The 23,888-nt window shown below is 44.7% G+C and overlaps 1 protein-coding gene across 16 annotated transcripts in view; it reads left to right on the plus strand.

Moving 5' to 3' along the window:
• Kdm3 (Lysine demethylase 3) overlaps nucleotides 1-23,398 on the plus strand; it is a 291,755-nt gene extending 268,357 nt beyond the window's left edge. For all 16 annotated transcript variants that reach the window (XM_065430826.1, XM_065430852.1, XM_065430876.1 and 13 more), the window contains 6 exons: nucleotides 726-1,119; nucleotides 6,312-6,431; nucleotides 6,546-6,685; nucleotides 8,333-8,509; nucleotides 16,698-16,832; nucleotides 22,423-23,398. In XM_065430826.1, coding sequence (XP_065286898.1) covers nucleotides 726-1,119; nucleotides 6,312-6,431; nucleotides 6,546-6,685; nucleotides 8,333-8,509; nucleotides 16,698-16,832; nucleotides 22,423-22,506 — 1,050 coding nt within the window. In that variant the 3' untranslated portion in view covers nucleotides 22,507-23,398. The remainder of the gene's footprint in view (nucleotides 1-725; nucleotides 1,120-6,311; nucleotides 6,432-6,545; nucleotides 6,686-8,332; nucleotides 8,510-16,697; nucleotides 16,833-22,422) is intronic.
• Nucleotides 23,399-23,888: the final 490 nt, after the last annotated feature.

Genomic DNA, 23,888 nt, shown 5'->3' on the forward strand with positions numbered 1-23,888 from the left:
ATGAAAGATGCAGTATGTAATATTTTTTTTTTCATCTCGTGGGTGCTTCTGGCATACCAGCTTAGAAAAAGCAGAAGCTCGTGGCTTTCTTCGTGCTCTTTCTCATCTTGAAAAATGATGTGCGCACTATCCAAGGAGGTTATATACTTGAACCTCCTTGATGCTACCAATCGAGAGTGCATGCCATCCTTCCATCTTGGCAAATCTGATCGCCTCCAAGCGTAGTATGAGGCAGGGCATTATTAGAGACAATTTTGAGCCACTCTAAGCCTTCTCTCTCTCTCTCTCTGGTTTCTCGGTGAACTAGTTTTTCAGACTATTTCTCAGGCCCCGCGAGGCCCGAAAAATCGTTCCGCTCTGCATAGGTGTTATTGTTCTTCAGCAGGGACTTCCTTAGAAAGAGTGCGTCCTGTTGCAGTTTCAAAGTTTGAATGCAATAAGCGCCCTTCACACTGTACCCCCAAGTTTCTTGTAAGCTGATTGCACTGTGAACTTATAGGATGTAGGCTTTACTGTGCCACAACGATCTAAACCACATTTCTTAAACTTTCAAATTTTGCTGAAAGATAGATTTTGTAACATGACCTGAAGCTTGGCAACAGTGATTGTCTGTGTAGTCCAGGATAAAAATTACTGCAATTGCATGTGGTGTCAGAATGCTTTCAGTTAGTGTCTGTGATTCGTTTGATACCTGTAAACATAGTTTCCTTCTGCTTCTTTTCCAGCCTGTGCTCGTTACCGATGTCTGCAAAAGCTTGAATATGTCACTGTGGCACCCTGATGGTTTCTGCCGAGATTTTGGTGAAATCCGGAATGACTTGGTTAATTGCCGAAATGGCAACATCCTTCCAAACCAGCCCATGCGTAAATTTTGGGAAGGCTTTGAGAACTTCAGCAAGCGCATGAAAGATGAAGATGGGGAATATATGCTGCTAAAGCTGAAGGACTGGCCACCTGGTGATGACTTCAGTGACATGCTGCCCAGCAGGTTCAACGATCTCATGAAGGTGCTGCCACTACCAGAGTACACTCACCGGGATGGAGTTTTCAACTTGGCTGGGCGACTGCCGGAGTGTTTTGTCAGGCCAGACCTTGGGCCAAAGATGTACAATGCCTATGGTGCGTTCATTCCTTCTCTTCCTAAATGGCTTTTTGTTTTGTTGTGCAAGGACAGATTTCTAAAAAGCTTTTCATGTGAGCACAAGGCAAAAGAAAAGGAAACATTGAAACAGTTGTTACAAAGTATGTCCCCCAGATATGTCAAATTAGATGTTCACTTTATTTGTCTAAACAGTTCACGTTTTATAGTAAAGACAAGAGGTAGGAGTTCACAATTAGATTTCATTCACCTGTGAAACCACGGTATTTTTTCATGTGCACAAATGACAGCTTACTGTATTGATTTAAAGTGCTGGATATATTTGTAATAGCATTGTGAGGTGGTCATATTTGTGTAGCATTCACTGATGATCATATCTCTGCAAGATGCGAGGTGTCAAGCACTCTATAGAACATCAGACACGATGCATTGCAAACATAAAATGGCATTCCACCTTCATACAAAAAATGTCATTTAGGTGAACTACACCAGAAATGGAACATGCTGAGGAATCTATAGGATTTGACTTTCCACTCAAGGGTGCTCGGAGGGGTGGAATAGAGACGGGAGGCACAGTGGCTCACGATTTACCCTTCCATTTCTCTCTTTTCCGGAAGTTTACGTTCCTTTTCATTTTTGGCACAGACACTGAGTAGCCAGATTTAATTACTATAGCCAATAATGTGGCATGGGAACGTTATAGAGTGATTTATTCTACTGTTGAACACACACAAAAGTTCACGGTACCACAGCTGTTCGTCGTTATATCCAATATTGGGGGTGAGGACTTATGGAGTTGCCATCTATTGGAAACTCCTCTCTTGCGTAGTACAGTAGAACCCTGCTGATACTTTGTTCAAGGGACCGTTAGAAAAAAAAAAAAAAGAACCGTAAGAGCCAGTAAAATAAAAAAAGTCTGCAATGGTAAACTGTACATAACTTTATTGCTTGCTTAGCACGCAAACAAATTGTGGAGCGTTTTCTGCCGCATTTTGTCCCGATTGACGAGCATGAGACTTTTTTTCTAGCTTTTGCAAAGCCTTGTGGATTTCTAGATGGTCACATGAACGCATCTATCTACTGATTAAGTCCAATCGCCCTTCTGCCGACGTAAATGTTGGCTCCACTTGCTGCTCCTCTTCTACCTCCTCCTCGCCAACTTCTTCGTCAATTGTGGAAGACTCGGCACACTCAGCCACGATCTGGTTGATGGTGAGAACCTCAGAGGTGACGTTGTCTACAGAAGCGTAATCGATATAAGCGATCCCTTTGGCACCAACAGCTTCCATGTCCATGTCGAGCTGGTAGCAGTCTTCAAAAAACATCGTCCCCTACTGTTTCATCAGTGCAAGCGCTGCTGCTGAAACATTTAGCGAAGCAGTTTGCCACAGTAGCTGCAGTGACGGTGCTCCAGGCCACGGCCAAGTAATGCATGGCATCTAAGATTGTGATGCCTGTTGGCTGCTTCCCACGCTCCACACTTGACAGTGATACTTGACTGCTTGACAGTGCACTTCCAATAAAAGTGCTTTACGTTCCTAATTATGCCAGCATCCAAGGGCTGTAGGTGGCTAGTCGTGTTGGCCGGAAGGTACACGACCTTAACATTCCGCAGCACCGAGGTATCTTTCAGCTGTGCAGAATAGTTGTCCAAAAAAAGGAACAACTTTTCTTTCCTTAGAGCCCCCCATCTTACGATCCATGTAAGTCGGGAACTCCTCAGAGCAAGCAGGTCATCCATGCCTTAAAATTATTCTGTAATGGCAGGTCAGGTGGTGGATATTCTTCAGGCTGCGAGGGTTTCCAATGTGAAAGTGCTTTTCGGTTGCTGGACGCCATAGAAGAAAAGAAGCGGACACTTCCACAGCAGACTAGTTTCCGCCTAGGCCTGCGCACTGGAGAGAAGCCACTGACAACAGCCTACACACGACTACGACGAGGCGCGCATCAGTAGTCTGCAGCTCAAAGGAGCCAAGGCGGTGAGAAGGCGGCAAACGGCAGCAAGCGTAAACGGCGCAAACGCAACCATGCAAGTGACGCAACCACCGACATAAACAATGGTGATAGTGCAGCCTGCGCAGATGCCCCCTGCAGTTTTTTTCCTGTCACAGCAGGGGTGCCATCGGAGATGGTTGTTCGGCACGTTCGTTCGGTTACCGGCGCGCGCAATTGGCCCACTCCGAGCCGACATCGCCAGCCGCGGGGTGCTGCCCCGTTTTTGGTGACGTCAAAATGACGACACGCTCCTGTCAATCATCCGCCCACCGAGCATTTCGTCCGAACGCGACAAGAGTCGAGAAGTTTGGAGCGATCATACGGCTTCGCATGGCGCGTCTGGTGGATTGGATTGGATCCAACAGGTGGCCTTTTCGGCTGCGGAATGGCACGTTTGAATCCAATCTATAGTTTAATTATAGAAAATGGCGCTTCCGTTGGAAACTTAGGTTGTTGCACTGGCATTTCTAGAGGAAGGAGAAGAGCGGGTGGCGGTGCGAAACGCGTTTGAAGAAATGGCAGAAAGTGAATTCCGGCGTCGTTTTTGTTTCTCGAAACAAATAATTCGTTGGTTGTACAGAGAAATCGACAACATCATCGGTGCCAGCAAGCCACTGGGATGTTGTCGGTGCCTCTTGAAAAGTGTGCCACTCTTCCTGTCATTTTTTTTTTCTTTTACCTTCTTGTTGTGTGCGACACCACCTAGGGACGACGCAAGGAACCTAATAGTTATAAATTGCAGTAGCCACACGCACTACTATTTGAAAACGTGTTTGGGCTTGAGAAGAAAAAAATACATTTTTTTTAGATAAAGATTTCATTCAATTGGAAGACGAGAAACATTTGGCTTTGTAGTATACTGTTTGCAAGCAGATGACAAACGACGGAGGTAAACTTCCGGGGAGGTCACCGCTTCCGGATTGGCTGCTCTCTCCGCCCCGCTGTCACAAATTTTTGCATACTGCAACTTTGTGACGTTTCAGCAACTGAACAGAACACATATCGAACAAAATATCTCCGATTGCGCCCCAGCACACCACAACTCCATGCAGCCGATTTTGTTGTCAAGTCAGGCCAGGCCATGCAAAGAGCCATCATGGCCGTCACCGCTCGTCGCTAGGGCCGGGGCGCCAGTTCTTGATGTAGCAGGCGGGAACGTTCCTGCCATTATGATGCCACTGCGGGGTTTCTAATGCATGGGATCCTATGGGGGCAATGCCGGGACCCGATCAACGACGCTTAGTTGCCGGGAAAACGCTGCAGCCGGGAACTTAAAAGCGGGGTTCTACTGTATGAGGGATAACGCAGCGTGCTCCTCATAGGTTAGGCTGTCGGCACTCGAAAACACCATGCGGAGCCTTCCTGCACATTTCTGCAAGTACTCTTGAAACAAGGAAAGTTTTTACTGTCAAAATAATAATCTTGGTCAAACAGAAATCGCACAATGGTTTAAGTACACTTAGCTCTTCATCGAATACGTACAGTGAACACACACTGCACACAGTCGCCGCAATTGGAGTCAGCCTTGCATGAAAGGTCGGCAATCGCTGAGAGCAAACTATGTGAAAAATGTTCTTATAGTAGGCTGTCTGTATAACCAAATGGAGCATAGGAAAATGAAGCTTAAGGCAGCAATCGAACGGTTTCGCGGTGACCGACTGCGCGTCTGCATGCATGTCCACGCAGTGTTTCGCTTTCGCTGCGAATGCGTTTTCGCATCGTGCTGTGAGCTTTAGGCCGCAGAATACGAGCATTTGACTGTACACAAGCAACCATTGTTGCATTGACACTATCAGAGCTGTTCAAAAATAATCTCGTTATAACTAGGGATTTTGACACCTACGGTGGCGACTTGTGTTGTGCCGTCGCAACGGTTCAATTTTTTTCTAAAGTCTTGCACTTTTCAATATTTCTCAAGTTGTGTCGCACTGTATGCGTATTGGTCTTCTCAGTGAGCAATTTCGCGCTGCTGCTTCTTCTTGATCCAGTACATTCATTCATTGGTGCTAACACTAACATTAGCTTATACCATGCCTTTTTTTAATGTGCTTCTTGCCCTTCTCTTTCCAATCCAATCATGTGCCATTATCTAGCATCAACTAGTTCATAAACCAAATCTTCATGACATTAGCCGGGCAGCACGCGCGGGTGAGCGTCTCATTGCGCGTTCTCTGCTACTCACCGAACATCGCAGCCTCTTCCTCGCGAAAGTGCTTGCTGTACACCCAAGTTGTAGCCGATGGCTGCTTGCGAGTTCTAAGTTTCGCGAATCAAGCATCGTGCAGCTTCTTGTCCTGCAGGTACGTGTGAAAGCTGACACCAAGCTCTGTTGCGTACATGCGGCACTGAGCAGCAGCCTACCATGTTGGACGCCTTCAGAGGCAGCCACTACCTATTATAGGGCTTTCAGATGTCAAGTACACACACTCAAAGCGGGAAAACTTCCCCACTTAATCAGAACTGTAGCGCAGGTGGCACTTTAAACTTTCTGTGTCAGCTTGCTTCAGCGTTTCCGAACCAGCCGATGCGGCCACTGTGTCCACGTGATCCCTCATACCACGTCACGCCCACGACTTTTCCAGTGGTGGAGCTTGCCCCCAGTATTATAACCCCTAATGTTCTAAGTGGGCTCAACTGTACTTCTGTCTAATTTAAGTGCTTTGACATCTGCCCCACTATTTTTCTTGCAACTCGGTTGTAACAGGGGAATTTTCTTGGCGCTGAAATATTGTTTGTTATAAGCAGGTTCAGCTGTACAACTTCATATGGGAATCGAAAATATGGACAGACACAGTGCTCGCATTGTGCATGTGGTCTTCGTTCCTGTATAGGTTTTTTTTACACTTGTATTGTCCTGGAACTAAAACGTCAATCGCACGCGAAATGCGAAGGTTGTGGGTTCGGTTCCCACCTGCGGCAAGTTGTTTTTTCATCCACTTTCATTTCTATCAATTTATCGTTTCTTCATTTCATTTATTAAGCACAAGTAATTTCCCCTATGTTGTCCTTGGCGTCAGTGTTTGTTGGCTTCTTATGATATCCATAGCATTGTATCATAAAGCAGCAATTGTGCATTTTTCCATCAAATCTGTAAGAAGACATTGAGCTGTTGTGCACTGCACTGTGCATATTTTTTCTTGCAGGTTCTGCGCTTTACCCAAATAAAGGCACCACTAACACACTGCACTGTGACAGATTTGCATATTTTCTCTTGCAGGTTCTGCACTTTACCCAAACAAAGGAACCACTAACCTACATTTGGATGTCAGCGATGCTGTCAATGTTATGGTTTATGTTGGAATTCCTAAGGACGGAAAGGACGAAGAACACATCAATGGTATATCTGCCAGTTTCTTTCCTCATTCTGTCATAAATTTTATTACTGTCGCTTGGGTACATGCTACAGTGATTTATGCTCAATCCAAGCAAGCATATGTTGTGCTTCTTCCAGCTGCACTGAAAGCAATTGACGAAGGAGCATGTGATTCCCTTACACGAAAGAGGGTCAGAGAAAAGAATGCCAAACCTGGTGCTCTTTGGCACATCTACAATGCCCGTGATGCTGACAAGATCAGAGATCTGCTTAATAAGGTAAGCCTTGATGCCATGCTTGTGGTTTTGCCACAGTCTGTGTGTTAAAGGGGTTGGGACACCAAATTTTGAGGCTTTAAAAAGCATGTTGTAGGCTGCTTCCGTATGCAAGGACACCCAGAACGAGGTATCGGACGCTGCAAACATTTCAAAATAATTTTAATTCAGCTCCAAAAAGTCATTAAAAACTCCTTCTCGTAGTCGAGACCCATCGCTAGCGCGGCCGCTACTACGTCACAGAGGAGGAACGAAAATATTGACGTCATAGCACACCGGCACAAAAACGTGACGTATGATGAGTAGCAATGAAATGCCGATTACGGAGTCTGCTGAGCCGAGCGACCGAGCATAGCCTCCACTACGACCGAGCTACAGGCATATAGAAATCCTTTCTTAATGCAAAGAAGGGGTAAGGCGTGCAGACACGGACACAGGAGGAGAGAAGTGGACAACACGAATGCCGCACGGCGGCCCGCGAATGGCAAACTGCGTGCAGCGAGTCGCCGTGCCGACGGGCCTTTGCACGTTTGAGTAAAACAGTAGCCGGCCGACTCCGAAAGGGACCAGGATATGCGGCGTTCGTGTTGTCCGCTTCTCTCCTCACATAGTCGCATAGTTCGGCAGCTCGGAGCGGTCTCTCCTTCGCTTGGCCTTTCTCAATGTGAAGGCCCGTTCACGTTACCGGCACGGAAACTCTCCGCACGCCGTTTGCCGTTCGCGGGCCCCCGTGCGACGGCGGTTTTGCTCTCGAACGGCGAGATTTCCTAGCCGTAGAGAGCACGGGCCCGGGACCCATTTGTGCGGCAGCCGTACGGCGAAGCGGCCAATCAGCGTCCGAGGAGTAGTCACTCTGTGCACCGACGGCAGCTTCACCGCCTCTGATCATTCGGCGCCGCCGATATCGTGGCTAAGCCTTTTCCGGTTCACTTCGAAGCTAAAGCTTACGGCGCTTCGGAATGAATCACCGACTCTCACAAGCCGCAATATTTTCTTACCGTTGTTGTCGCTCTTAGCAATAAATATAATAATCGCGACATGCACTTCGAATCGCCAGTTGAACTCTGCTGGCAGAGCACGTGTATGCGCGAGCAGACGACGCAGCATAGTTTTACGTCACTATTTTTTGTGGCCCACGTGACCAAGCCATGTTGCGTTTCCTCCTCTGTGACGTCATAGCATCCCCCGGAGCCCAGAAACCGAAACCGAAATCGCTCAGTATAATAATGCTATTGTTAAATTATTTATCGGATATGTATGAATCCCGCTGTGTGTATCGTGCTCCCCGAAGCATGACGCAACGTTTGAATCAACAAACGCATGAACGAAAATTTTGATGTCTCCACCCCTTTAATGAGAGTTATATTGTGCTCTGTGAATGGTTTTTACAAACAAGCTGTACAATATTGGGAAGCAACCAGTGCATACGGCTGTGCTATAAATTTTAAAAATGGTGCTTATATTTAATTTTGCACCAGGCTATTTCTTGCAGATGAAATAAAGAAAGGTCAATAATGAAAGCAGGTCAGACAAGCTGAAGTTGGCTAGGTATAGCCAATGAGTTTTTGTGCCGTAATTTAAATTCCTACATAGAGTTAATGAACTCGTTAATTTCAACTGCTCATGAAGGTCGCTTTGCTTATGGCACAGGTGGCACTAGAGCGTGGTGAGAAGCTGGAGCCCCACCATGATCCCATCCATGACCAGAGCTGGTATCTGGATCACGAGCTGCGTGAACGCCTTTTCCGTGAATATGCTGTCGAGGGCTACGCTGTCGCCCAGTGTCTTGGAGAAGCAGTCTTCATACCGGCAGGCGCTCCACACCAGGTGTGTTGTCATTCTCTTTGCAGTGTCGCTCATTGATATGGCTACACGTTTGAGTGACACAGCATTCTTAGTGCCATATATACTTGTGTGGGGGCCTAAACCTGTGAAATATGGGTGCAAAATGTTTTTTTGGCATCTAGACAAAGTGCAGGAATTTTGTATGTTTCGAAGAATACCGCATATGGCCACAAGCGGTCGCATGCAGGGAGGTTGCAAAGGAACCTTCACTTTAAAAACAAAGTACAGGGTGTCTACCAACTGGGAAAACCTGGAATTCTCAGGGATTTTGAGTAGTCTGGAAAAACTCTGGGAAAACTCAGGGAATTTGTGCTTCTATGAGGGAAAATTTGCTGTAATTTTTTTGAAAGGGAACCCAAATTCATGGTAATGCTGTCCCGAGTAACAGAATAATCGTAACGAAATGTCTGACGCCGCATTGCTGGCTGGAGGAGTTGCCAGAGTGCAGTCAACGAGCGACTTTCTGGACGCCAGATAATTCGGACGGCTTCGCGGCACCACTATGTACCCCATAGGGTCAATGTATAAGAACGTCTGAACTTTCGGACGCAAGAACCCTTTGCTGTTTAAATTTTCAGACTTTTTGCCGTGACCGCAGGTCCGAAACGGCATTAATAAAAGCCACAACTGCCGCCATTTTGATAACCTCGCCGCCTCGAACCAGCACACTCGCATGCAGATCTGCTGGCGTAGAAACCACCGCGGCAGTGCTAGGCCTCGCTGCTTCGAGGTTCGGTATTGAGCTTCTTGCCGTTCTGTACCGTGTTTTTCATTGCAATAATTCGCGGCCCCGACACCGCATTTGTGGCCATTGTGATTGGCTTCGAACTTCGGAAAGCACGACGCGTGGCGTAGTGCCGTTTCCCGGAAGTCAGCTTCACCTCATTACAGCAATGTTACGCTGTGAAGCATAAGTGTGGGACGGGCCAACTGTCACGGGACACATTGTGTATTCCTTAATTATACACGTTTGCACCCGCCATCTTCTGTCACAGTACGAGCACCGATATGCCTAATAAATGTATTGGCAGGCCTTCAGAGCTTTTTTGGGCGTGCCTGTGGCGATTTGAGCCCTTAAGGGCTGTAAAAGACATACATATATTTTTTCGGACGTTTTAAATAGTCCGTGGGGTGAACGCACAGCCGAAGGAGAACGAGAAGATAAAGGACCTATACACATTGAGAAATGAACGGAAAAGGAAGCATGCCGCCGCTGTTTTCAAGGAGCTTACAAAAGCAGTGTTGGCTGACACCGAGATGCAGGTGTCCCTCATCCAAGCAAGAAAATGCTTTAAAACAGTGAAATGCAACACTGAGGTGTTGTGCGCGAGCCGAGAGTATGTCAGGACAGTTGAGGTTGACTTACCAGCTGTTACGAGAGAATCTCACTTGTGATAAAGTTTAGGCCTTATACCAATTACTGGCTATCAGTTGATAGAAAAAGCTCATATTCGAAAATATTCTGTAAGCATCTCTTTTTTATTCGTATTTGAGAGTGTTCGACTCATTTTGCCATGGATTTTACTATTTCTTTCGAAGATATTTAATCATTGTGCATTTTACTAGCCCCTCCCTTCTGTTTTGTTAATAAAATAAGCACTACCCCTTGCTATTCAAATTGGATTAAGTTTTTTTTTTTAAATTTTCTAACATGCTTACTAGAGAGTGACGCCATTGGGCGACATGATGTAGGGAGCCCGTGTTGACATAAAACAAAGTTATGTGTCACGAAGGGAATATTGCAAAGGCACTCAGGGAAAACCTGGAAAACTCGAGGAATTTGGGAATGTCAACTTGGTAGACACACTGAAAGTAGGAATCCATAGCTTTCATGGCTTATAGGTGGAGCGGCTGTTACCAATGCTATTGGAATGTATACATTCAGAAAGTTCTTTATGGTGCAGTTATCCTCCGATGTGTTTTGTTGCGAAGACAGGAAAGCAATAAAATTTTGTTGGAAAAATCTCTGTCCATGAATGGCACCAGCATTCTAAACTAATTGTAAATGCTGCAAACATAGTCAGTTGCTTTGCTAGCACAAAAGCATGAGTGGTAGTTTTTTTTCTTTTCTTTTTGACTAAATGATCTTGCATGAGGCCTTTTAAAGTGTGAGACATTGTTGTAAATATTCTTTGTTTTTGTATGGACTGTACCGCGCATGTGTTTTTGTATGGATTCTACTGCGCAACATAGCGTTCATTTCCTTTCGTATTTGGTCAAGGTTTTGCCCAAGTGTATTACAGAGTAAGAAGTGGAGATAAAAAGGAGATAAAAACGGGTTTCTGGTGGTGTGCTTTTGTCACATACCCTCGATTCGTAAACAGAAGAGTCTGCCAGTAGCAAGAAAAACGAGTGGAAAGTCGGTCATTCTACTATACTCTTTAATTCTTTGGCAATGCGAGAAAAAAGACAATGAACAGTGATGACATATATGAAATCGAGATTTCGCCAACTTGGGCCATTAGTAATTCCCTCTGGTGAACGTTTTTGCTGGGGTTCAGCATCGGGGGACATCTTTATTGCAATTTATAGCATTATTAAAACAATTTCAGTGGAACCCTGATTATACAACTGTGAGAGGACCACACAAAACAGTTGTATAATACAGGCTTCATATAATTAAAAAGCTAAGAATATAGGCAGCGACACTCAGTGTATTGCCCAAAAAACGGAATACAGACTGCCCGACTAAGCCCGCGACACGAACCTGCACTTCCCTAAAGAAGGTAGGTTAAATTATTTAGCAAAAATGACGACCGTGCATTTAATTAAAGAAGATGTAAGCAAGTATTTATTCTTAACCTTCAAAAAAAAAATTTTTTTTTGCCATTTGCCCAGCTCCAACGTATCAACGTTTTGTCTAGAGCTGCAACATGTGGCAGCACAACATCGTTGCATGCACAGACTGCCAAATGTTGTCGATGCTGTGCGACATGTCCGTCTAAGTCAGAATGGACATGCTAGTCGGAACGAATGAACCATTTGGAAACAAGTTTTCCTCCTTCATGGTATCATCCGGGGTGGATACGGCTTTCCTTGAGTGGTATTTCTGAGTGATCCCTTTCAGATCTAGTTTAACTTTCACAAGATTTCGCCTAACTCGGCACCGAAAAATAAGATTCTTGTATTGCGTTATAAGACAAAAGAAAATGCTACCTAATTTCATTTTTAGAAGAAAACTCGTTGAATGATGTGAGCAGTCAAAAGGTTTCATTTTCTCTGTTCTGTGCTACCCACGCTTTCTAAACTAAGTCTTGGCACAAAACAAGCGCTGCGAGGTTTCTGGAAGGGCATTCCAACAGCTCATGTTGACTTAGTATTTGCATTTATAGTCAGAGTGAGGAAACATTTGTGAAGGTCAATAAGACAAACGCAAAGAAAAAGCAGTTCTCGGGCCAATATTCAGGGTGTCTACCAACCGGGAAAACCGAGAATTCTCGGGGATTTTGAGTAGTGTGAAAAAACTCTGGGAATTTGTGCCTCTATCAGGGAAAAATTAGTGGTAATTTTGTTGAAAGAGTCGAAAATCGCGGTAATGCTGGCTCGAGTAAGACAGGAATCGTAATGAATTGTCTGACTCTCTGTTGTTGGCTGAAGCTTCCAGTGTACAGTCAACGACCGACTTTCCGAATGCACGATAATTTGGATGGCTTCGCAGCACCACCACGTTAGCCCATAGAGTCAATGTATCGGAACGTCCGAAATTTCGAACGCAAGAACCCTTCACCATCCGATTTCCACTTTTTTGCCATGACCGCAGGTCCGAAACAGCATTAATCAAAGCCACCACCGCTGCCTTTTTAATTACCTCGCCGCCTCGAACCGGCGCTCTCACATGCAGATCCACTGGCGTTGCTGTAGCCACCACTACGGCAACGCTAGACCTAGCTGCTTTGACATTCGCTATTAAAGGGACACTAAAGTGAAAAATGATTTCTTCTGCATCAGTAAATTACCTTTCCACAACTCCAAAAACACCACTCTTACAACGATAAGACGTTTGGTAAGCCAGAAAAAGCGCAAGAACGAAATACGGGTGGCGACGCCTACTTAAGTTCCAGCACCTGGGGGCTGTGACGTCATGGATTTTTATGGCATCTTCTAGGGCCTACTAAATATATATAGCGGTACAGATTGACTACATCGTGTTCTAAAGGAACCGAATATTAAACATGGCAAGTTTCGGGAACCTTTATTCAGCCAACGCGGCCGAAATTCAAAAACATACTTTGGAATCCCTGACGTCACGCTGGCGTACCAGCACTGGGGTTTCGGCGCGAAATTCAAATACTGATACTTGGACCTTTATTTTCTCATCTAATAATGAAACTATTTTTTTTTTAAAATGACTGCCTGCAGGGTTCTGAAGCAATGCTTTATAAGTGTAAACTGATTTATTGTTTCGCTTTAGTGTCCCTTTAAGCATCTTGCCATTAGGTGTCGTGTTTTTCATTGAAAAAAAACAGAGTTACTTAGTGAAGCATATGCAACGGTATTGCAGTGTAGCATAGCAAGAGTGGGAGGGGGCTATTGCCACGGGACACAGTATGTATTCCTTAATTATACACGCGTGCATCCAGCATCTCCTGTTACAGTATGAGCACTGATATGCCTAATACGTGTACCGACAGGCCTTCAGAGCATTTTCGAATGTGCCTGTGGCGGTCTGAGCCCTGAAGGCCAGTAAATGACATGCACTTATTTTTTGCAACTGGCCGATTTTTCAGACGTTTTAGCGTCCCTTAGGGAGTTCGAAAAATCGGACTTGGACTGTGCAACTGACCCAAGATGCTTCAAATGGTCCGTGGGGTGAACGAGTGGCAGAAGTAGGACGCGAACAGAAGAGACCTACATGTTGAGGAATGAACAGGAAAGGAAGCGTGCTGCCGCCGTTTTGAAGGAGCTTGAGCTCAAAAAAAGAAAGTGTTGGCTGATGCCGAGATGCAGGTGTCCCTCATCCAAACCAAAATAAACTCAAGGCTAAACCCCATAAGTGCGATTTTGTGCGTGACAGCGACGAGCAATGGCTTCGAGCGACGGATCAGGCTGTCGCGTGAACAGATCGCTCGGTCTTGTCGTGCGATAGCACGGTTCTGCAAATCCAGAATTTCTCGCTCGTCGCCCGGAAGTGCTATGAGTGACTAGCCAATTGCGCAAAGCCGGAACTGGATGTACATCACTCAAGTACTACCGATTGTGGCAAGGAATGAGCAAACGATTGAATTTTTGTAGTGGAAGGATAAGAACCTACTGGAAGGCCTTCAGAAATATATTATGCTGCTTTTTACAGCAAAACACATCAACTTAAGTTAACCCTTTGAGGGTCGAATTATTTTGAAGAAAACTTTCCCGGGTGGTCAAATTATTTTATTGCGGATATTGAATGTACAAGATGTATAAAGTCGGGAATAAATAGTAAAAAAATTAGGGAACAGTATTTTGGTGTCGGCATCACTCGGAACTGCAATATGTTCAATAGTATTTTAGAGTGTGGTACTCCTTGAAACACGAGTCTCCGCACAGCCGCAGAGAGCGAGAATACCTCATGAGCGGCGGTGATAAACGAGCTGAGAGCTGTGCCAATCAAGATAGAAATCAACTTCCGCTGCCCCTGCGATAGCGTGCCCACAAAGATAAAAATCACGTTTCGCGCGCCTCCGTTGCGGCAAAACCAAAACCGCGAAAGCGCGTTGCCGCTGAGAGCGAGAATACCTCACGAACGGCGGTTATAAACAAGCTAAGAGCAGCGCCAATCAAGATAGAAATCAACTTCCACAGCATTTGTAAGAGAGTGCCGACAAAGAGAAAAATGACGTTTCAAGCGCATCCGCTGCGATCACGCGGCGAAACCGAAACCGCAAAAGGGGTGTGGCCGCAGTCTGCGCGACGCGCTGAAGCTTGAAGTCAGTTCTGTTTATCTCCCCAAGAAGGTAGCACAAATTTCAAACGCTTCTTGTAAGACCTAAGAGGTGGCAGCACCTCCCAGTAAGCGCGTGCATCCTCATTATGGCGCGAAATTTGAAACGGAGGGCCGAAACCGTACCCGTACGGCGAAGACCTTGCGGGACAGAAAACCGCCGCCGTACATGTACGGCAAAAACCGTCAAAGGGTTAATAAAGCACGCGCCAAGCTAGTTTCGGCGCCTATATTGCTGCCCTCATAACCGGCAACACTGGGGAGACGTCGCTCAAAGCCATTGCTCGCATGGGGTACGACTTGTAGGCGACGAGCGAATGCGACAGCCATATCCATAGCTATGCTTGTCGCTGTCGCATGCAAGATCGCTTGCATGGGGCTTATACTTTAAAGCAGTGAAACACAACACTGAGGCGTCGTGCGCGGGCTGAGAGTATGTCAAGACAGTTGAGGTTGACTTACGAGCTGTTGAGAGAGAATGTCAATTGTGACAAAGTTCGGGCCTCGTGCCACTGAGCTTGCTATCAGTTGATAAAAATAGCTCATATTCGAAAATATTTGCTTCTATATGCATCTCCTTTTTATTCGTATTTGAGGATGTCTGATTCGATTTGCAATTTTTTTTTAAGACATTTTATTTGCTGTGCATTTTACTAACCCCTCCTTTCTATTCTCTTTTTGAAAAACAGAAACACTACTCCTTAGTATTCAAACTGGTATAAGTCGTCTTTTTAAAAATTTTCATATGCTTACTAGAGAGTGACAGTATTGGGCGACGTGGTTTTAGCCCCTCTTGACATAAGACATAGTTCTGCCTCACTCAGGGAATTTTGAAATGTCATCTTAGTAAACACCCTGAATATTGCAACCTATAATAGATCATTTTAAACACACTGGGAAATGTCAATTGAAATTTAGTAATTTGTTTATGTTTTGTGCTCATGCCTTTCTCGTCTCTTTCAAACAAAAGGTACCACGCTCATGTTAATGATGTTTGGTGACAAAATTATTTTTCTCATATGGTCATGAGCTCATTGCAGCAAGAGCAGACTATACAGTTGTGAACTCGGTGCCGTAGGCCACTAGAGGTTTGCTCTTGTGCTGCATCCAGCTGCGGGGTTGTATGTTATGCAGCCCTGGTTGCCCAGTTGGTTATAGTCCATTTTGTCCCGGTGTACTTCAGAAGGCTATAATGTATAATGGCACCTGGTTTAGTATTCCTGTGCATGAGAATGCCTGATGTGTGCATGTTGGTGCGTGTCATTGTTCTGAGAGACTAACGACTGGTCTTTTCTGCCTGTGACATAGTATGAAGGAACTGCACGCACAGCATGTTGGAGGGACCGGCAACCATTTTTTATGGCACCTATCTAGTGCAACATGTTTTCTTCCCGGAGTGCCCAGTCATGCAGGAGACATTTCAAATAAAAAGTCCTATCCATAGTTGCAAACCATGTTTGTGCAAGACCTATGCAGGTAGTGGTTATGAGCGTGTGTGATAGCAAATGATTAGTGTTGCCTCAGCTGTAATAATGCTTTCTTTGTGAAGGTGATGTTTATGATGCTTTTGCATGTGCTTTTAACATCCGTGGGTAAAGCAGTAGGAAATGTCTGTAGTGCTCTTCTACCAGTGCTGGCACCGTTTTATGGCATAACTCTCATTCTGGAGCTCGCAGGCAGAACATGAGGGATTCACTCTCTTGCAAAAGCAGTTACACATGTCACCAAGCGATAAGGAATGTTAACTGTTCAGCTGTTCCACTCATCGTCGTGAAGGCAGTACTGCTTGTGATTATAAACGTTCTTTACCTACTACTTAACATGTAAAAAAGTAGAAGTGCTTATAAAAATATAACAATGGTGTTTTTAAACAAAAAATATGGTTCACATTACCAACTTGTGTAAGTCAATCCGATGCATGCAGTTTTTTTTTTTTTGCAACTTTGCGTGTCAGTGTAAATTTGCTATTTCTGTTTAAATTGAAGATGTCCTGTTTGACTCTATTCATACAAGACATGTTCTCATTTCCACCAAACACACATGGTCATTTTCTGACATGTTCTGGTTCGTTGTCGGTCCCCTTTAGCATGATTTGTACAGGTCCTCTACGTATTCTACTATGAAGACATAAGCTTTTCTCTCATTTCTCTTCAGTATGCTAATTGCTATTGTAAGTTTTGAGATGTCAACTATGCCAGATGCTCATGAGTGCTGAAGATGTTTGGGAATTTTTTGCATCTTTCTATTTTACAGGTGCGGAACTTGCACAGCTGTATAAAGGTGGCTGAAGACTTTGTCTCTCCAGAAAACATTGCTCACTGCTTCAGCTTGACCAATGAATTTCGTCAGTTGTCTGACACTCACACAAATCACGAGGACAAGCTCCAGGTGAGCTACTATTTATTATCTGTAGTGCATATTAGGGGCCCGATTTTTATTAATCATATCGTAAGAATCCAGCATACAGACACCAAGGACAACACAGGGAAACCACTTGTACTTACTCAGATGAAAAAAAAAATGAAGAAAAACTGGCCGCAGGTGAACTACCGTGAAAACCGGACTATAGGTCGGACCGGAATATAGGTCGATCCCCCAACTAACGAATTCTAAAAACGAAAAAAATCTTTTTCAGTGGCAAAAGTACCGAAAGACCCTTACCCTTACCTAGAAACAAATGCGACTCAGTGGCTTGCACTATGGTGACAGTATTTAAATGCTGCTCGCATGTGCACCTGGCCAAGTTTTTAGCGGTATCGCGCGACCATCGACCCGCGTGCTTGTCAACACCGTATTAACGGCGCTGAGCAGCGGAACAAACGAGATACACGCATTCGCTATTTCGCCGCCCCGTGCCGTGATAAGGTGCTGACAAACATGCGGGTCGATGGTCGCGCGATACTGTTAAAAATTCGTCGGGTGTACAGTACACAGAAGGGCACGAAGTCCGCAAGCGCTACTCCGAATCAGAGCAACACCTTTGATCAGAGTCGGATGACGAGTGCTTCTCGCTGCCCAGTCCATAGGCGCGTGCGATCTCTACCGCTTTGAAACGAATGCATTCGACAACAGGCAGCGATCTTACATGCAGCTCTCGGACGGACTCCGCAACCTTGCCTTACAGTTCTGCAGTCTGCTGCGATCCGGCCACGAAATGACGTTTTCTTTTGGTTGCTGCAAATTGTAATACGTTGCTTTTGCCTCCGCCACTACCGAATGCTCTTTTCGGATACTCCAAGTTCGCGCCGTGCCGCCAGGTTGCCGTGGGCTTCCGCGTACTCAATCGCTTTTTTCTTGAAGGCGACGGTGAATTGACGTCGTCTTCCGCTCACATTGAAACAAAATGAAAATGCAGCCTTTAATTAATATAACTTTGCGACAGTGGAAACGCAAAGTGCCGGTGCCACAATGTCGCCACGCCGCGCTGCTGCTGATGGCGATGGCGGCTGTTTACTTCATCCGCCCATTGTTGCAAGACTTCCGTAGCTTTTCCACCAATGTCCGGTATATAAGTCGAGGGTCCACTTTTCGCGATGGTTTTTTGAAAAAAAGTTCGACGTATATTCCGGTTTTTACAGTATCCCACGTCTTCGCATTACGCGTGCAATGCTCTATTTAAGCATGCTGTGCTTAATAAATGGTAAACAGCACATTGCTTTGGGGCATGTGCAGGCGCCGACAAAAGTGGTATACTCCACGCAGGGGAGCCAGAGCAACGACAAACTGCATCGCAACGCCATCTACAGGCAGCATCTGGGATTGAGAGAACCAATGGGTGCCCTTTATTATCTGCAGGCATGTCGCTTGACTCTTGTCAATGTCGATGGCGTCGTGATGCAGTGTGTCGCTGATGGAGTATACCACTTTTGTCGGCGCCTGTACAGTAACAGGTCTGCATCAAGTCGGGTGTGTTTGAAAGAAATATTCAGTGCCCATGATTGACTGGGCTGTACCTTGCAGCTGCTGGCTGTACTGAAGAAAGCTCCAGGGATAACTTAAACCTGTTAAACATGCATCTGTGTTAAGTCTCCTTTGTGAATACATAAATTTATATCATACAAATCTCTGTAGTCCACAGGCTTTTTTTGGAATCACAGGACTAGAACATAGTGGGGATATGTATTACACAAACATGTTGTTAGTGTCACGAGCATCAGGGCTGTTTCTTTTTTGTTTTCATTTGCCCCCGATCTGGCGACATTTGCCTCATCCATAGGCTCAAGTCTCTGGACCTTTTTCGGTAGCTGTTAGACTAAGGACCAAAGATCGATCACTTCATCAGCGGAAGCTTCACTGGCCTCTGCACGACTTGTAGCATCCCAAATGAAGCTTGCCTTTTTGAAGTAGTTCACAGTGTAAGAGTTCATTTCTGACCATGGTTGAAATATAAACCATTCGTAGCATGGCCTCCAAGTCTGGTTGCAGCCATATATATGTTGAGCACAGATCTGCCAAAAAAAAATGCCTTAATGTATGGAAGTTTTGGGCGCACAGTATTGTTATCCAGAACCTATGCCAACTTATTTCTTGCCTTCATCCATTTATCTACAGGTCAGACCGCTTATAACGTAACTGCTTATAGTGCAGGACTGGATGTAGTGTGATCTTTCCAGACTCCAGTTCATCTTCCCACAGAACTTGTGGTATAGCGCAACCGCACAATATGGAATACAGGTTATAATGCAGTTTCCGAAAAATCCCGCAGGCAAATGAGGCAACGAGATGCATTGGCTAAGGGTAGGGCTACGATTAATATGGAATACAGGTTATAATGCGGTTTCCGAAAAATCCCGGAGGCAAATGAGGCAACGAGATGCATTCGCTGAGGGTAGGGCTACGAGAGCGATGCAAAGCAGGAGGAGACGCAAAGCAAGCAAGTGAAGAAGGAACAGAGGGCACAAAGAAATGCAGCAGTGGCGGCCTCAGTGGGTGCACAGAGTTTGCTAGGCAATGGAAAATCCTTTTGCTCCGGCCACTTGTCAGCAACATTAATTCCGACTGAGTTTGTGCACATTTCCGCTCTTTGGCTCTTCAGTTTGTGTGAGGAAGGTAATTATAGTCGCCGACTGATTTTTAAAACACGGGCAGTGTCACAAAAATCTGATTCATCAGGCAGGCCGGAGAAACAAATTTCAATGGTAAAATCAATTTGTTTTTACAACTCCAGCACTGAGGAAAAATCAGCCTAGGCTGCAATGGTGTTTCGCATTTGCCCGTCGTAATGTGCATCATTGTGAAGTGCAGATATCGCGCCTGCGACCTTGACTCTGCAACACTGTCTCATTTGCAAATTGATAATTTCAAAACGTCGCGCTTTTGTCATTCATGCCAGTACGCCCACAGACGCTTTTGCTATATGCATTTGCTGCGGTTGCTGCCCGATTGCCTGCGAACCCCGCTTCACGCGCTGCCATCAGTGCTGTCTGTACTCGTTATGTCGCACCAGATCAAGGTGTATTCGTGCGCGGGTGCGAAAATATATAAGGGGCAAGCTTGACGCAACGGTTGTGCCCGACGCCTATGCCAGCTAGGCTTAACGAGCGACATCTCCCCGGGAGTTGGCAGGGCTTGCAGTTTGGTGCAGAGCCAATGAAATGTTTTACAATGGTTGTAAGGCACTTGGAAAGCAGACGAACTTCCTCACCAATGAAAGTAAGGGCTTGTCCCGTTCATATGCTTCGATTCTCTGACACACACGGCTGCTTGTGTACATGTTATGCACATGCACAGCCTTTGGAAAATGTTTTGGTTGTGGAGCGAAAATCTGTGACTCCGGCGTCTTTCATTACAAGCGGTCTGTGCTGTAATGCTATTGGCCGCTCATGGAAAAGCTCCCTCGTCACCCAGGCCTTTTTGATATGGCAGTGTTGCACTATCACTCTTGTGACACCGCAGGTGTAATGGGGCTCTTGTCACTTCCATCCATATTAAGAGGAAAATGGTCGCACATGCCGTGCTGTGTTCTGCCCCCTTGCACAGTTCACCTTTTAGAGCACGCATCTTGGATAGTGACATCATTGTTAAAAATGTCAACAAGCGATGCTGCTTTACCAGAAAGCTTTACCAGTCACAACAATGAGTTTGTGTAGTTTTCTAGACCTCTGAATCCACTACTGCCTGGCAGCAAACACACAGCAAGCATCATTTGTTGGTTTAGAGCAGGAACACAGGAAGAGGTAGAAGAAATTTGGCATGGAACTCGCTTGCTTTTGAAAGTACGGTCAGGGGAGACAGACTGATGCAAGATCTATGGCTTGGCGGTGTCACACACTTGATGTAAACCAAATGAAATGTACATCTATGGTACATATGAAGAGAGCTGTCTGTAGCAATGCGAAACGAATGAAGCCATAAGTGGCTTGGGGTAAAGCCCACATAAAGTTTCTTGCTTGGGGTTTTTCCCCCCTATTGCAGCAAATTTACTGCAAAATATTTTTTCCCTTTATTTGTCTATGCTTATTATCAATGTCGTTTGCACATTTAGATAGAAAAGTAATATCTTTTTTCTTCCAGGTATATTTACATGTGCCTTCATTAAAAGGTTAAGGAACCACTGGTAGACTGATTTCTCCAAATTTTGGAGCTTCCCTGCCAAATCCGTCTTGTTCAGTATCCATTGCATTTATTCTGATCTAGAAGTAGCTTGCATGAGGAACGGTAAAGAAAAACAGGCACGCATCGAAGTTTTGTCAGTGATGTGGAGCTACAGTCCACTTGTTTTTGCTTCTTTTTATTGCATGCCTTGTGTTTAGTAGCTTCCAACTTATCTTAGTTGTTGCTGTCACTCTTCAGTAAAAATGGTGCTATGTTAATGCTGCCAAAATCTCTACTTGCAGCAAGTGTAAAGCCACATTGGTAATGATAAAAAATTAACTTATGCCAGCACTGTGTTATCATTGCTATCATGCTAACATTGCTATCAAAGGTGAGAACTTGTTAGGTTAGGTTGGCTTTTTTGTCGCGTGCTATAACCATGAAAAATCGTATTAACATTCACCTAATTAAATATTAGGTTCATGCACCGCTACCCACGTTTCATGTAATAGCAGTAGCAGTGATATTGCAATAAAGACTCGCAGAAAAGTCCATAATGTATGTGCAGAGCATTGTCAGTTATACATGTTGTAATCTAAACACTATATGGCTGACATGGCAAAACAGGGTGAATGTGCAGAAATACTATCACTGACCAGGTAAACTACATCACAAGGTAAACAAGCACTTGAAAGGATTTCCTGATTTACCTGAGAAAACATACTGGGTATCGGTTGGGAAAGTAAGCCAAAATGGCTAGAAGAAACACAAGCACTTCCATGAAATGGGGTCTCTTGTTCTGTCATGCACTTTCTGTCCACTGTTCGGCTCAACCAGTTCGAGAATATGAGTAATTTTGGTTAAGACTTTTTGAAAAGTGTGAAGCATAGTTCTATCAGAAATTGGCAGCTGTTCATTGGCATTTCTCAAAAGTGGCATCCATTGTATGAAGTGAAAAGCCTCGTGAAAATAGAAAAGGGTAGTGAAATGTCACGACTGAAGCTTGTCTTCACATTGGCTTATTGGCAGATTCTTATTGCATGCATGAATAGATCCTACATAAAACATCCGTAGTTAAAGCATACCTGCTCACTCTTGAACCTTTTGTGAAGTTTGCAAGTTTAGGCTCATTCTACAATTTTGCAAATGTTGCGTCATGTTAAAGAGGTGCTTAAGGATGGAGTGACACCTTGAGGCAGTGCAAGACGCTGCAAGAAGTTGTTCAGTGTAGTTCCTGAAACAGGCGAAATCGGCAACAGCAGTCACTGGAACAGTCAGTGCTATCTAAGGACATGTCTTGCTTGTCAGTCCCTCTACACTTCCCTACATGCACATCCCTGATAAGTTAATGTCATTTTATTTTGTCAGGTTGACAAGGTCCTTTGGCATTGTCATGTGCATCTAAGGCTTCTGTGCTGAGCACTGAGAATTTTCATCTTTGCAGATAAAAAATGTGATCTACCATGCTGTGAAAGACGCTCTGGTGATTCTTCGGGCAAATTCTGCTTCAAACCCCAACAAGAAGTGAAAGTGTGTGCCATAGGCTGAGGAACTCCAATAATGTGTTAGACCCTCCTTCCCTTCAAGTGATCTTTGGCCTGCGCTGCCTTGGACGCATCTGGCAGGTCTTGACTTGCCCACCGAAAGTGTTGCGCCATCTCCTGTCTAGACATTGTTTTTGTACATTTTTTCCTCTCCTCATCAGTCTGGCAGTGGCATGTGTGTGTTCTCCTGTAATATATGCCATTGAATTTCAGTTGTTGCTAGTACGCTTCCCTTATTGTTACTTGATCCGGGGCCAGCCGTACATGGTGTTTTGTAAATCAATTGGATCAAGCTTGCGTGCGATTGTGTGTGAGTGTGCTGAGTGGGCACCAACAGCTGTTATTTATGTTGTAGACTTTCCTCTGCCCCCTTCCTTGACAATGGTCCTGCCTGCTATGTTCAGCATTTTTTTCAGAGCAGCATGCTTTGAGTGAAAATAAACAGTGCAGTCTTTTTCTGCAGTGTTGCCATGTAAAATACTAGTGTTGTACTTATGTATACATAAGAAGGTATATATATTATATATATATATATAAGTATATATACATATATTTACTTATAAATATGACATTGTAGTTGTGAGTAGTGAGCTTCAATTCTGTCGTTCCTTCTTCTCTTGGCGTTTCTTATGTTTCTTTGTTTCCATTGTTTTTTCCACAATCACCATCTCATCGGTATAGTCAGTTCCATTGATTGACATTATCTTGTGACTCACAGTAGCACTGAGTTTGTACATGTACATATTTCATAGCAATATTTTTATATTGAAAATGTCATTGACTGTAATGCCAGTCTATAATGAAATTCACTGTTTTTATTTGAAAGTGTATGGCTGATGTTAATGGTTCTTATTAAAGTGTTCATTTGAAAGCCTGCTTGGTCTTCAGAGTGTCTTTTTGTAAAGGACTTTTTATGGTCATTAGGAGGGGCTTGCAGTGTTCTCTGTGGTTGCTTGGTCTCCAGCAGCAGCAATTATGGCAGTACTGTTGAACAGCTTGCAAATGTTAGAGGGCCCTGTGCTGGTTTATTTCAGTCTTCAAACTGTGGTCTTCAGCATACTCTCTTCGTAGTCCTGCTTCCAAAGGAATATCACTATTTCATATCTTGAACAGAAATGTGGACCAGTTTATTCCTATTAACAAAAATAACAGTTGTGTGAAACGCATAGAGATAAAATCGTGTTTTCATGCAGCAATAACATCCATGCTGTGGTGCAAATAACACTTGTGGGCCACACTTTGATTTATGGTGTGAAACTCGATAGATACAATGGCATTCTCATGCAGGAATAAGTCGTGCATGTTCATGCTGTGGTGCAATGAGCTGCAGACTCCTCATAGCATGGTCGTCTCATTCGCAAGACCT

The sequence above is a fragment of the Dermacentor albipictus genome, chromosome 1 (assembly GCF_038994185.2).
Source record: "Dermacentor albipictus isolate Rhodes 1998 colony chromosome 1, USDA_Dalb.pri_finalv2, whole genome shotgun sequence".
Lineage (NCBI taxonomy): Eukaryota > Metazoa > Arthropoda > Arachnida > Ixodida > Ixodidae > Dermacentor > Dermacentor albipictus.